Below are 14,081 nucleotides of genomic sequence, written 5' to 3' on the forward strand. Positions count from 1 at the left end.
TAAGTTTTGGAACATCCTTGCAGTGGAATATTATGCAGTCATTAAATGATATTTTAAAAGATTTTAATGACATAGGAAAGACTTATGGTATCATGTTAAGCAAAATATAAGCATAGAAGAAAGGCCGGAAAGGAAATAATAAAAAATAATAATACCGGTTATATCTTGGCAGTGGTATTTGAAATAGCAGTTAGGGTGATATTCTTTTCCACTTCACACTTTTTGTACTTTCTGTTTTTTCTACAATAGAGGTGTCTTGCTTTTATGGGGAAGGAAATGGTTTTCAATGGTTCAAAACAGCCAGTGAATAAAGTTCTTCATTTTTGACGATTGAAAAGCAATTCCAGAAGGAGGAAGAAGGTGGCACTCAGGCATTGGGGGGCGGGGCTCTGGCAGGACTATGGGCGGGTGGGGGTGAGCCCCCATGGGCTGATGTGCCCTTAAGGTGGGGACTCAGGGCACACAGCCCCTCTGCGCTCACTGGCCTCACCAGAGCTCTTGAGGTGAGGGTCGTGGGAGTGGGGAGGAGGATGGACTGGGACGTGGCAAAGAAGCATTTTTCTTACTAGAACTCAGAGGAAGAGATTCTTCACAAGGGCTCCTGACAAGGCTGAAAGGTTTGGGAGAGCCCAGAGATTGGCGGTGGGGAGGGAGAAGAAAGAAAGAAATGAACTTGATGCAGAAAGCCCAAACAAGGTGCAGGAGAAAGGTTTTCCAGGCATGCTTGATGCTTGAGAAAAGGAGCACAAACAAGCATCTTCGAAATTTTCTTTTATAAATTTCTTCTTCTTTTTAATTAAATCACTCAGCAAATATTTACTAAGCATCTTCTTCATGTTCATTGCTGTGCTTACTGCTGCAGTGAACAATGATTGGTCCAACTTTAACAATACCACTCTTCTGCCATTTGCATTTAGGAAGCTCAATAGTTGCTGCTTATCTTGTGGGGGTTTTTTTGTTGCTTTTTTTTTTTTTTTTTTTGAGACAGAGTCTCACTCTGTTGCCCAGGCTAGAGTGCCGTGGCATCAGCCTAGCTCACAGCAACCTCAAACTCCTGGGCTCAAGCAATCCTGCTGCCTCAGCCTCCCGAGGAGCTGGGACTGCAGGCATGCACCACCATGCCTGGCTAATTTTTTCTATATATTTTTAGTTGTCCAGGTAATTTTTTTTCTATTTTTAATAGAGACGGGGTCTCGCTGTTGCTCAGGCTGGTTTCGAACTCCTGACCTTGAGTGATCCGCCCACCTCAGCCTCTCAGAGTGCTAGGATTACAGGCGTGAGCCACCGTGCCCGGCCTTATTTTGTGATTAACAAGGCATAGGGGCTTTAAGGAAACGTAATGGAAACTAGATCTGAAGTTGTATAGCTACCCACTGATGTGTTAGCAAAAACGGAGCAAAGTTACATGTAAGCACTACTTTTGTTTTGCTTTGCGGCTCACGTATTCTGCCATAGGTTTGTTGTTCTGATGGGGGGGGGGGGGAGGATGAGGCACAAACAGTTCAAAAGGAGATAATGATTAAAGTGTGGTTTTTATTTGGGACTTTTACAATATGGTTATCTTGGTATTTCATGCAGATATATTGATGCTTCCTGTTTGCAAGGCTCTGGGTCAGCCACAGGGGATGCATAGATATGGTGCCTGCCCATAGGAGCTCATGTTTGCTATTACAGTGGTCCCCTTATCTGTAGTTTTGCTTTCTGCGGTTTCAGTTACTTGCTATCAACCTTGGTTCGAAAATATTAAGATATTTTGAGAGAGAGAGAGCACATTCACATCGCTTTTATTACAGTATATTGCTATAATTTTGCTATTTTATTATTAGTTTTTCTTAATCTCTTACTGTGCCTAATTTATAAATTAAACTTTATTATAGATGTGTAGATATAGAAGAAAACATAGTATATATAGGTTTCAATACTATCTGTGATTCCAAGCATCCACTGGGGGTCTTGGAATGTATTCCCCAAGGATAAGGAGGGACAACTGTAGTGTACATAAACATTAATACTTATTGACTGCCTTCAATGTGAAGCACTACCCCACGTATTTAATTTCTTTATTTCGTTTAATCCTCACAACAAGTTGAAAACTCTGATGACTAATCCACTTTACAGGTAAGGAAACTAAAAGTCAATGTTGGATAAATAGGAAGTGACAGGGTTGAGATTTGGAACTAGATCTCTCTGATTCTCTCTGGTTCTCATTAGATCTCACTTGCTCACCTGAGCAGCTTTCAAAGATACTGGTCCCCGAGTCCCAGACCCATGTACTCTCATTTCATTGGTCTGGGGTGAGACATGAGCAGATAAAGCTTACAAAACTCCCTGGTGATTCCCTAAAAGGACAAGGCCTAGACCCTCAATGATTAAGATGTGCTCAAGGACAGCTCCTGGAAGGGAGGTATGAAATTTGAGGACAGTGAAGGAAAAAGTAAGTCTCTATTTCCTCAATATTCACCAGTTGACAATAGAAAAAGGCAAACTAGAAAGAAGGCTGGAGTGTGAAATGACAAATCAGCCATTTCACTTTGAAATTATAGAACTCAAATGTGAGTTTAGTAAGAGCATTTCTAATGAATGGGTCATTTTCTCCAGCAATAAGCATTGACAAAACTATATAAAGACTTGCTTATATTTCTTCAAGTAAGTCATCTGGAACAGAGATAACTCTACCAAATTCTTTCCATTTCTTTTCATTTATTACAGGAGAAATAAAAACTTACAGGTGGAATATCCCTAAAAGATCTGGTCCAGGGCCCTCTGATCCCAACTGTATTCCATGGGTTTATTATTCCACAGTAAACTTTGTGAAGGTAAGGTGGAAAGAGCGATGAAAAGGCCTAAAGGAATGTGGCTGTCAGTTGACTATTCAGGTTAGCACAGCTCAAGGGGTATATATGAAGGGGTGTAATGATTTAGAGCAGGGCTCTCATGCAATGCTCCACTGGCCAAATCCAGCTACACTCATTCATGTACACTGTCTTTGGTTGAATTGGGTAGTTGCAAAAGAGACAGTATGGCTCACAAAGTAAAAAAATAATTACCCTCTGGTGCTTTATTAAAAAAACCCAAAAAACAGTTTGCTGACCCTTGATTTAAAGTATGGGGGATAAAAACAAACAAAATCCCAAAGTTTTAATTACCAAATTTAGAACTTTCAAGGTAGATTAAAACAAAAGGGCATATGTAAATAGGTAACAATAAAATAAAAGTACCTTAGGATATAATTTATTCATGGTTTTGGATGTGTGAAATCTGTTTATTTTTAAAGGCATTCCCAGGGCTACTAGGTATCAGGAAAAGAAAGCATATTCCAAAGATAGTAACTGAAACTATGAAACTATTTGAGTAATAAATAGTCTAACCTAGAAATTAAAGGCAAATATTTGATACTGAATTTGAGTCAGGTATGGGTATGTAAAACAACTATAGTCATTAATTATATGTCATAAGCCAAAGTCCGAACTGAGGTCATATCTGATATAAAATGTAAGCATTGGTCGTTATAGAAAAATGTGAGGGATTATCTTACCTTTTCACTTAGATATCAGAAGGCTTATATTCATGTCCTTGGGTTGTACTGGGCAGTATTAGAGTATAAGAGGTAGACATAATAAGGCCCTTGAAAAAATAAACCTACATATTAGAATTATGGAAAACCCATATTTATTTGTTTATTTCTTATGCATCCCAATAAATATTTGCTGAGCACTTTCGATGTGCAAATGACCCTACAACTGCTGTGAGGGACACAGATATTCTTGTCTTGAAGAAACATAACTTTGTAGGGAAAACAATACATGTCTGCACTTACAGCTCTAATACAACTCTGAATCTGATGAATTCTATAGGAATGGTGGGCTAACCAAGGCACTATAGGAAGCTTTGGAAAGTCTAGGAAGAAAGAGCACTATGAGCAAAGCTGAAAATAGGGAAGTGGAGGGTGTGTTTGAGACATGTTGAAAGTCACATTTGGCTGTCATATAGGGTCCCGAAGGAAAGCAGGGGGGAACCTAAGCCAGAAAAATTCACTGGGGGAGCACATGGAAGAGCTCACAGACCTGTAAAGGATTTGTGCTTTATTCTGTAGGCCATGGGAAATCCCTTAAGACTCCTAGATATGGGAGTAGAGATTAATCTGGTGGTGGTCAGGAGGGCAGGCTGGGGCATGGGGAGCCAGAGTCCACAGAGGAACCAATGTCTAGCCTAGGGTGAAGTATTATAACAAGATCCTACACTAGGATGTTGGCAGGTGGAATGGAGTATCACTAAATTATGTCATGGCTTTTCTAATTCAGTTTATTTTTCTTTTAGGACATGTATAGTGGTTTGATGGGTCCTCTGATTATATGTCGAGAAGGAATATTGAATGAAAAGGGAAGAAGAAGCGATATTGATTATGAATTTGCTCTATTGTTTTTGGTATTTAATGAGAATGAATCCTGGTACCTGGATGACAATATTAAGAAGTATCTCAATAAAGATCCACGAAATTTTAAGCCCTCTGTCGATTTTGAGGAGAGCAACAGAATGCATGGTAAATCAGGGGTTTAAAAATAAAACCAGTGTTGAGATAAGCTCGTAAAAATTCCTGTAATTGTAGGAGGTCCCCAGCAACCTTCTCTGAGCCTTGCCCCCTTCCCAGGGCCCCGGGGTGAAGCTTTCCTTCCGAGTGAACCTGCCTCGCCATTTGTTGTCTGGCTGCAAAGTCCCTAAAGCTTTGAACCAACTTTTAAGGGGATAGACCTCTCAGTGCTGGGATCTCTAAACTGTGATGTAATTTCTTAAACATAAGTCATCACTTATTGCTATCTTTCCATAAGAATGCATCGTAAATTGTTTTTTCTTTTTTGAGATGGAGTCTCACTCTGTCACCTGGGCTCAAGCATAATGTGCTGTGATGTCAGCTTAGCTCACTGCAGCCTCAAACTCCTGGGCTCAAGCAATCCTCCTGCCTCAGCCTCCTGAGTAGCTGGATTACTGGCCTGCGCCACCACGCCCAGCTAATTTTTCTGCTTTTAGTAGAGATGGGTTCTTGCTCTTGCTCAAGCTGGTCTCAGACTCCTGACCTCAAGTAATCCTCCCACCTTGGCCTCCCAGAGTGCTAGGATTACAGGATTGAGCCACCACGACTGGCCACACCATAATTTCTGTTCCATCACATTTAAGAGTCTGGTTTAACTTGTCTCTGGGCCGTGAAACACCATCAGCAAATTTCTGTGTTAATGTCTCTATGTTATTTAATTCTATGTAATTTAAGGTAGGTTGGTTTCTTTGGGCAGGAGTAATATGTTCAGATGGACACATCCACACTCTCTCACCAAGACCTACTTTTGACCAAAAGTGCAGGAAAGAAGCGGCCTTGCCCAAGGTCACGAAGCTGGCTGTTAACATAGATTAGAATACAGTAGCCTGATCCCCGATTCGGTTACTGTTTCCCCTACCAACTTTGCTTTCCTCTACCACAGTCTTTTAGTATGATCTCTGTTTTTAATGAATGCAGCTTATCTGGCTGTGCCGTGATGCGCAGCATAAACAGCCAGTCAGAAGGAGAGGAGCCAGAGTCCCCCTCACGTGCACTCAGTTTGCATTGGTCATTGCTGGATCAGGGGCTCAGCCCCTGGGAAGCTCTAGCTCTGCATTTTTTGGAGATTCAGCCATAACTAGCTGACTAGGCTGAACTAGTTCAGGATTAAACTAGTTCTCAGAAAGTACAATATTAAGAAAATATCTTCCAATTCATCAGTTTTGATTTGTATCAGCTGGATTGTTTGTGTCTTAGTCCACTCACTCATCTGTGGAATTCTATAAATCTGGCTACTTCACCAGTGAGCCTGTGATCCACTTCCTAAAGAGAATATGCTGAATAGATAAACAAACACTGCCACCAAGATGTGGCTTTAAAAAATAAACTGCTATTTCTTTTTTCTGGCTCTTTTTGTGTAAGGATTTCTGGGTCATCTGAGTTTTGGGTCTAGAATGGTGGGGTCGAGATTGTTACGTGTTTACCAGGTAGACGAAAATATCAGTGACCTTGAGATCTTCTTGAACCATTTTTTAAAGCCAGATTAAGTGTCCTTTCACTAACCAAAGGCTATTTTCTTTTCACCTTCTTAGCTATTAATGGGAAGATTTTTGGGAATCTCCATGGCCTCATAATGAATGAAGACACAATGACAAACTGGTATTTGCTAGGGCTAGGAAGCGAAGTGGACATCCACACCATCCATTACCACGCGGAGAGCTTTCTTTTCAAAGTGAGTGTACGGAAAATGCTTTGGGGAAGAATTTTTGACATAACAGATTCAAAGTATTTCCACTGGAAAAGAAGAGGGTCACTTGGCAATAATGCTTGGGAGGGGTGGTGTTTCATATTAGAGAATGGAACAGAATAATGTGATTATACCCTACCCTGGGTAGATATTTCTTAATATATATGTGTATATTATTGTGCTTGTAGAAAATTCTCCAAGCCTCAGATGAGTTTTTTCAACAGTCATATGGCCAGAATTCTGATCCCCCTGGATTATGTTGTTAATATCGTATGTAGAAGTACCCATAGTATTTGTCCCTTTTCCTAATCCTTCTATTTTATTTTCTTTCCCTTTCCTTCCTCTCTGCCCCTCCCTCCCTTTTTTCTTTTTTTTCTTTTTTTTTTTTTTGAGACAGAGTCTCGCTTTTGTTGCCCAGGCTAGAGTGAGTGCCGGCGTCAGCCTAGCTCACAGCAACCTCAAACTCCTGGGCTCGAGCGATCTTTCTGCCTCAGCCTCCCTGGTAGCTGGGACTACAGGCATGTGCCACCATGCCCGGCTAATTTTTTATATATATATCAGTTGGCCAATTGATTTCTTTCTATTTATAGTAGAGACGGGGTCTCGCTCTTGCTCAGGCTGGTTTTGAACTCCTGACCTTGAGCAATCCGCCCGCCTCGGCCTCCCAAGAGCTAGGATTACAGGCGTGAGCCACAGCGCCCGGCCCCTCCCTTTTTTCTTTTCTTTTCTTTTCTTTTTTTTCTTTTCTTTTCTTTTCTTTTCTTTTCTTTTCTTTTCTTTTCTTTTCTTTTCTTTTCTTTTCTTTTCTTTTCCTGTGTGATTAGCTAATAGAATAGCCCTACTCAGTAAAGGAGATATTTTGAGCTCTGGCTTAAGCCTGCAAACTTTATCTTGACTTTTGCCCTGCTGAGCAGGGCTGCACCACGTGTGACCTTCTGCTTTCTAGCATCAAGCTGTACCATGTGGGTGGCGCTGGCTGTGCAGCAGGATCACCTGGGGAACTGTGCAAAAAGATAGATTGCCAGACCCCACCCTAGACCTGTGCAATCAGAATCCCCAGGGTTAAGGTCCAAATAGTCTGTCATCTCAAGTTTCAGTGTCATCTACAAGGAAGTAGAATAGAAAAGAATAATCACATCCTATCGATGACGGAAACTAGAATCGATCCTTTTCTAGTTAAACAGGAATAAACAGTAATAAATACTTTAACAAAATATCTAATATTCTTTCCCCTCTGTATATTTCAACATTGTTTAGAACACCAAGTATAATATTAGCCTATGATGATTAGAGTTTTCACTTAAATGGCTGTATTGCTTTTCAGCATTTGGCTTTTTCAACACACATTTCAAAAATTACATTAAAAGTTTATAAGACTTAAATACACAAATTATAAAAGTTTTATATTTGTATAAACTTTAAAAATGAAGATATAATTTACGCTTCAAAAAATCACCCTATTTAGTGTACAGTTCTCTTTTGATAAGCACATACAGTGTTGTAACCAACAACAACAATCAAAATATAGAACACTTCCATCACTCCCTAAAATTTCTCCATTGCACCCTCTAGTGTCATCTACTTGCCTATGCTTAACACCTTGCAACCACGGATCTGTTTTCTGTCCTTATGGTTTTGCCTTTTCCGAAATGTCACCTGGAAATCATACTTTGTGGCATCTTGAATCTGGCTTGTTTCATTTGGCATAGGCATTTGAATTGCATCCATCTGGTGTGTATCAGTGGTTCATCCATTTGATTGTTGAGTAAAACAGCATTCTACTCATCAATTCATTGTATGGAAATGATGCAGATTGTTCATCCATTCTCTTGTTGAGGAACATTTGAGTTCTTTCCAAGGTTAGTTATTACAATAAAGCATTTGTGCACATGTTTTTGTGTGAACCTAAGTGTTCATTTCCCTTGAGAAAATACCTAGGAGTTGGATTGCTAAGCCATGTGGTAAGTGTATGTTTCATTTTATAAGAAACTGACAAATTGTTTTCCAAAGTGGCAATACGATTCTGCATTTCCAACAGAAATATATGAGAGCTCCATATGTCCCATGTGCACACATATGCAGTTGGTATTTTTAGTTTTTATTTCATTTTAGTTTTTCTTAGCCATTCTATTAAGTGTGTAGTGCTATCTCATTGTTTTATTATTTGCATTCTCCTAATAGGTAATGATATTGAGCATCTTTTCATGTGTTTGTTTGCCGTCTGCCATCTGTATAAATCTTTGGTAAAGCATCCAAATTTTATGCCCATTTTTAAAAATTGGTTTGTTTGTTTTCTTTCTGTAGAGTTTGAGGGATTTATATATTCTTTATACAAATCCTTTATCGGCTATGTGATTTGCAAATATTTGCTCCCAGTTTGTGAATTGTCTTTCCATTCTCTTAACATCTTTCAAAGAGCAGAAGTTCTTAACTTTTGATGAAGTCCAATTTTCCATTTTTTTTCTTTCAGAGATCTTGCTTTTGGTATCATGTATAAGAAATTTTTGCCTAACACAAGGTCTTTTGTTTTCTTTGTTTCCTTTTAGAAGTTTTATACTTTTAGGTTTTATAATTAGGACTCTGATCCATTTTCAGTTAATTTCCATATATGGTTTGAAGTACAGATTGAGGTTCATTTCTGGTTTTTTGGCGTATAAATGTCCAAATGTTCCATTGCCACTCATTGAAAAGACTATCTTTTTTCCCACTGAATTGCCTTTACAGTTTTGTCAAAATAGTATTGATCACATATTTATGGGTCTATCTTACATTGATCTATATGTCTGGCTTTTTTTGTTTTTTTCTGAGATGGTCTCACTCTGTTTTCTAGGCTAAAGTGCAGTGGCATAGTGGCATATCATCATAGCTCATTGCAACCTCAAACTCTTGGGCTCAAGCAATCCTCCCTCCTTAGCCTCCTTAACAGCTAGGACTACAGGTGTGCACCACCATGCCTGGATAATGTTTTTATTTTTTGTAGAGATGGGGTCTTATGTTGCTCAGGCTGGTCTTGAACTCCTGGGCTCAACTGATCTTCCTGCCTCGGCCTCCCAAAGTGCTGGGATTTCAGGCATGAGCTACTGTGCCCAGCCCTGCCTGTCCTTTCTTGAATGCCACAATGTTTTGATTACTTTAGTATTACAATAAGTCTTGAAATCAGGTGGTGTTTGTTTTAGCTATTCTAGATCTTTGCCTTCTCATATAGATGTTAGAAACAGCTTGTTGATTTTGATTAAAGAATCCTGCTGGGCTTTTGCTTGAAATTGCATTGAATCTATACAGTGCTTTGGGGAGAATTGATACCTTAACAATATTGAAGCTTCCAATCCATGAACATGGTATATCTATTTATTTAGCTCTTCTTTGATTTCTTTCATCAGCATTTTGTAGTTTTCAGCTTATAGATCTTGTATATATCAATTTATACCTCAGTATATTATGGGCTTTGGTGATAGTGTAAATGGTAATGTTTTCATTTTAATTTCTAATTGTTTATTATCAATATATAGAAATATAATTGATTTTTGCATATTGTTCTATATCCTACAACTTTGCTAAACTCACTTAGTTCCAATAGCTTTTCTATAGATTTTAGGGAGATTTTCTACATAGACAATTATGTTGTCTGTGAATAGAGATGGTCTTATTTTTTTATTTTCTATCTGTATGCTTTTTCTTTCTTTCTTTTTCTAATTTCAGTTTGAGGAAGCATTTTCTTTCTTTTCCTATCTTATTGCACTGGCTAGGACCTCTGGTACAGTTTTGAATGTGAGTGGTGAAAGTAGATATCCTCACCTTATTCTTAATTTTAGGGGGAAAGCATTTAGTCATTCACATTGAATGTAAATATATTCACACTGAATATAAAATTAGCTGCAGCTTTTTTGCAGATCCCATTACCAGGTTGAGAAAATTTCCTTGCATTCTTAGTTTGCTGATAGTTTTGATCATGAATAGATATTAAATTTTATCAAATGTTTTCTCCATGTCTATTGAGATAATCATATGAATTTTCTTCTTTAGTCTATTGATGATTTTCTTTAGTTCATTGCTGAATTACATTTATTAATTTTATAATTTTAAACCACCTTTTCATTCCCAGGATAAACTTTACTTGGTTATGATGCATTATCCTTTTTATGCTGTGCTGAATTGGATTTGCTAGTATTTCATTATGTATTTTTACATCTACGTTCATGAGGAATATTGGTCGTAGCTTTCTTTTCTTAAAATGTATTTGTTTGGTCAGGATAATTCTAGCTTCATAAAATGAGTTGGAAGTGTTCTCTTCTATTTTCTGGAGAGTCTGTTTAGAATTGGTATTATTTCTTCTTTAAATATTTGGTAGAATTTGCCAATAAAGGCATCAGGACCTGGACTTTAATTTGTTGGAAGGTCTTAATAAAATTTCAGTTTCTTTAATAGATATGGTGCTATTCAGGTTATCTATTTCTTCTTAAGTGATAGTTAGCAGTGTGTGTCTTTTAAGGAATTTGTCCATACTATCTAACTTGCAGAATTTGTGGACAAAGCTGTTTGTCCAATATTCCTTTATTATCCTTTTAGGTTTTATGTTTTTTTTTTTCTTGTTTTGGTTAGTCTGTTTAGAGATTTGTATTAATTATCTATTGCTGCATAACAAAATTACTCTAATACTTAGTGACCTAAAACAACAAACACTTAATATCTCACGTTTCCTCTGGGTCAGGAATCTGAGAGTAGTTTAGGTAGGTGGTTCTGATTCAGTATCTCTCATGAGGCAGCAATCCAGATGTCACCTGGGGCTGTAGGCATTTAGGGTGTGTCTGGAGCTGGAGGATCCAATTCCAGGCTCTCTCCTATGGCTGTAGAATGGAGGCTTCATTTCCTCACCATGTGGGTAAGGCAAGGGAGCTGGCTTCCCCAGAGGGAGTGATCCAAAAGAAGAGAGTGGGAGAGGGTCTAAGATAGAAGCCATGGTCTTTTATAACCTAATCTGGGAAGTGGAACACCAAGAAAAAAAAGAAAAAAATCCCACAAATTACATCACTTCTGCTGTACGCTACTGGCCACACAGGCTAAGTCTCATACAATGTAAGAGGGGACTACAAAAGTTATGAGTACCAGAAGGTGGGACCATCCAGGTTGTCATGGAAGCTGGCTACTACAGGGTTTATCAATTTCATCAATCTGTTCAAAGGACTAGCTTAAGGTTTCTTTGACATATCTCCATTGCGTTTCTAGTCTTGATTTTATTGATTGCTGCTCTTTATTATTTCCTGCCCACTGCTTACTGTGGAGTTTTTTTCTCTTCTTCTTCTTCTTTTTTTTTCCTACTGTATTAAGCAAAGAAAGTCACAAGCTGTGGTTTTTGTTTTTGCTTTTGTTTTTCAGATGGATAAATCTTACCGAGAAGATGTGTACGATCTTTTCCCCATGACATTCCAAACCATCGAACTGTTTGCAGATCACCCAGGGACATGGCTGCTACACTGTCATGTGTCAGACCACATCCATGCTGGCATGGAGACAACCTACACAGTCCTCCGGAACATAGGTACTGTTGCCTGTCAGTGATGCCAAATGATGGCACCAAGCTTCCAGTAGACCCTGCCAAGAGGAGGCATGACAAAAATCCAAGATACAGCCCCCTAGGAGCTCAGAGTCCAGTAAAAGAGACAAATATGTAAATATCTAACTATAACAGATTATGATGCCATAGCAGAGTGCAGTGTACACAGTTTATGAGCAGTGGCAGCAGGGAATGGTTAACAGTCCGGGGATATGAGCCAGGGTTTCACAGAAGACACGATGTTCCAGATGGATCTTCATGGGTGAGCAGAAGCGGGAAAGGCGGGTGGGGAAGGAAAGCACGTGCATGGCTATGAAGTAGCAGAGTGAGAATCCAAGACAGGCTGGCAGATACTGCTAGGATAAAGTCCTCGCTGGTGAAATGAGATGACTCACGTTATGAAAAGAACCTCCTTCTGTCGTTTGTAAAAACAACCAACTTGTCTTCTTTGTGCAGACAACAGGGTTCCCTACTCCACCACGTCCGCTTCAGGAGGGGCATCCCACCCGGCCACGGCCACGGCCACGGTGCCCTCCGATGGTAAGCATAACCTCACCCTGCATGTGAATGGGTCACCATTTCACTCTCCAAAAAAGGCAGGGGCCTGACACCTCACTTTTTTCCTTTTTTTTTTTTTTTTTTTTAACAGAACAACCCGGCAAGGAGAATCTCTATTTCTTTGGCAAGAGTCTGGGTCCAAGAGGAGCCAAGGCAGCCTTGGTCATCCTTTTCATCATCGGACTCCTCCTCCTGATCGCCACTGTGATTCTCTCCCTCAGACTCCACTCTGCGAGGAAGCAGATGGTTTACCAGGAAGTCCAGTCCTGCGCACTCCCCACGGATGCTCTGTGAACCATCTGGTCTTGCTGGGCAGGGAGGGGCGAGGCCCCACAGCTGGCAGGCCGGATGGCGGCCAGCAGGGAAACAGGACCAAGGCATCGTTCACCAAGGAAGGTTGACACTGTATCCTGGATCAGGCTTCTGATCCTCTGGAACATCATCCAAAGCAATTTGCTTTTGTTTACTTATTTTTAAATGGACTGTGAATAATCCTCAGGTACAAAAGACAGAAAAAAAGAGCATAGGTATGACACAGAAGTGCCAACTCTTAGTCTGTTCTTGAGATGAATTTGCTTAAGTGGGAGACTCTCTGAAAGATACCTTTATATTTCCATCTTTCATAGTTATAAAACAGTGCTTCATTAGCTAACTGTCAAAGTCGCTAGATGAACAACTTCTAGAGGGAGTTACAGTGCTTCAGATATCTATCTGCAAGGGCACTGATTTTTCAACACCGTTCCATAAGATGTTTATTGTAGTTTTTTTGGTTTTCTTTTGGTTTTTTTTTTTTTTTTTTTTTTTTACAGGGAAACTGTCTTTCTGAGTTTCTGGACCTGAATCTTGAGTCTGATTTTTCATTCAGTTCATGTCAATGTCTAAGTCAGTATCTGCTGATAGAATTGGACCAAATGTATTTTGGGGGGAGCTTTAACCAGTTCTCCTGGACTTATTCCCTTTAATATAAATAGCCTGTGCACTGATTGTTATAAACAGCAAAGTTATAAGCTTTTTAAAAATTTGCTGCTCTTTTTATGCAAACCTACAGAAATACATCAATGTTTACAACTCACTTCATGTTATATATTTCTATGATACGTTTCCATGGCAATGCTTATATTTTAAAAAATCAACTAGAGAATTTGTATTTATATTTCAGACTGTGAGAGGGTTGGGATTTGTGAAAGAGCAGGCTAGGTTCTCCCACTGTGAGTCAGAGACTCCCTGGGATTTTAGTGTAAGCTCTCACTAAGGGAGGGAAACTTTGCAGGAGGCAAGTCTGGGCTTGAATTAATTTTTCTTCTTCTTCTTTTTTTTTTTTTTTGAGACAGAGTTTCACTCTGCTGCCCAGACTACAGTGGAGTTATCACTGTACTCTAGGTCACTGCACCCTCTAACTCTTGGGCTCAAGCTCCTCCTGCCTCAGTTTCTGGAGTGTCTGGGACTACAGGTGCATGCTACCACACCTGGTTGATTTTCCTATTTTGTTTTAGAGACAGGATCTCACTCAGGCTGGTCTTGATCTCCTGACCTCAAGCTATCCTCCCACCTTGGCCTCCCAGAGTGCTAGGATTACAGGCGTCAGCCACTGCACCCAGCTGGGCTTGAATCTTGAGTCTGATTTTTCATTCAGTTTGGGAGAATCTTTCCAAGTCTCCATCTTCTATGAAATAATAACAGTGTTATGTGAGAAACAG

The 14,081-nt window shown here is 39.5% G+C and overlaps 1 protein-coding gene across 1 annotated transcript in view; it reads left to right on the forward strand.

Moving 5' to 3' along the window:
- HEPHL1 (hephaestin like 1) overlaps positions 1-13,662 on the forward strand; it is a 66,332-nt gene extending 52,670 nt beyond the window's left edge. Inside the window, exons 15-20 of the mRNA XM_012739667.2 lie at positions 2,710-2,816; positions 4,318-4,540; positions 6,121-6,260; positions 11,649-11,811; positions 12,283-12,366; positions 12,476-13,662. Coding sequence (XP_012595121.2) covers positions 2,710-2,816; positions 4,318-4,540; positions 6,121-6,260; positions 11,649-11,811; positions 12,283-12,366; positions 12,476-12,678 — 920 coding nt within the window. The 3' untranslated portion in view covers positions 12,679-13,662. The remainder of the gene's footprint in view (positions 1-2,709; positions 2,817-4,317; positions 4,541-6,120; positions 6,261-11,648; positions 11,812-12,282; positions 12,367-12,475) is intronic.
- The last annotated feature ends 419 nt before the right edge of the window (positions 13,663-14,081 follow it).

Source organism: Microcebus murinus, chromosome 4, assembly GCF_040939455.1.
Source record: "Microcebus murinus isolate Inina chromosome 4, M.murinus_Inina_mat1.0, whole genome shotgun sequence".
Taxonomy (NCBI): domain Eukaryota; kingdom Metazoa; phylum Chordata; class Mammalia; order Primates; family Cheirogaleidae; genus Microcebus; species Microcebus murinus.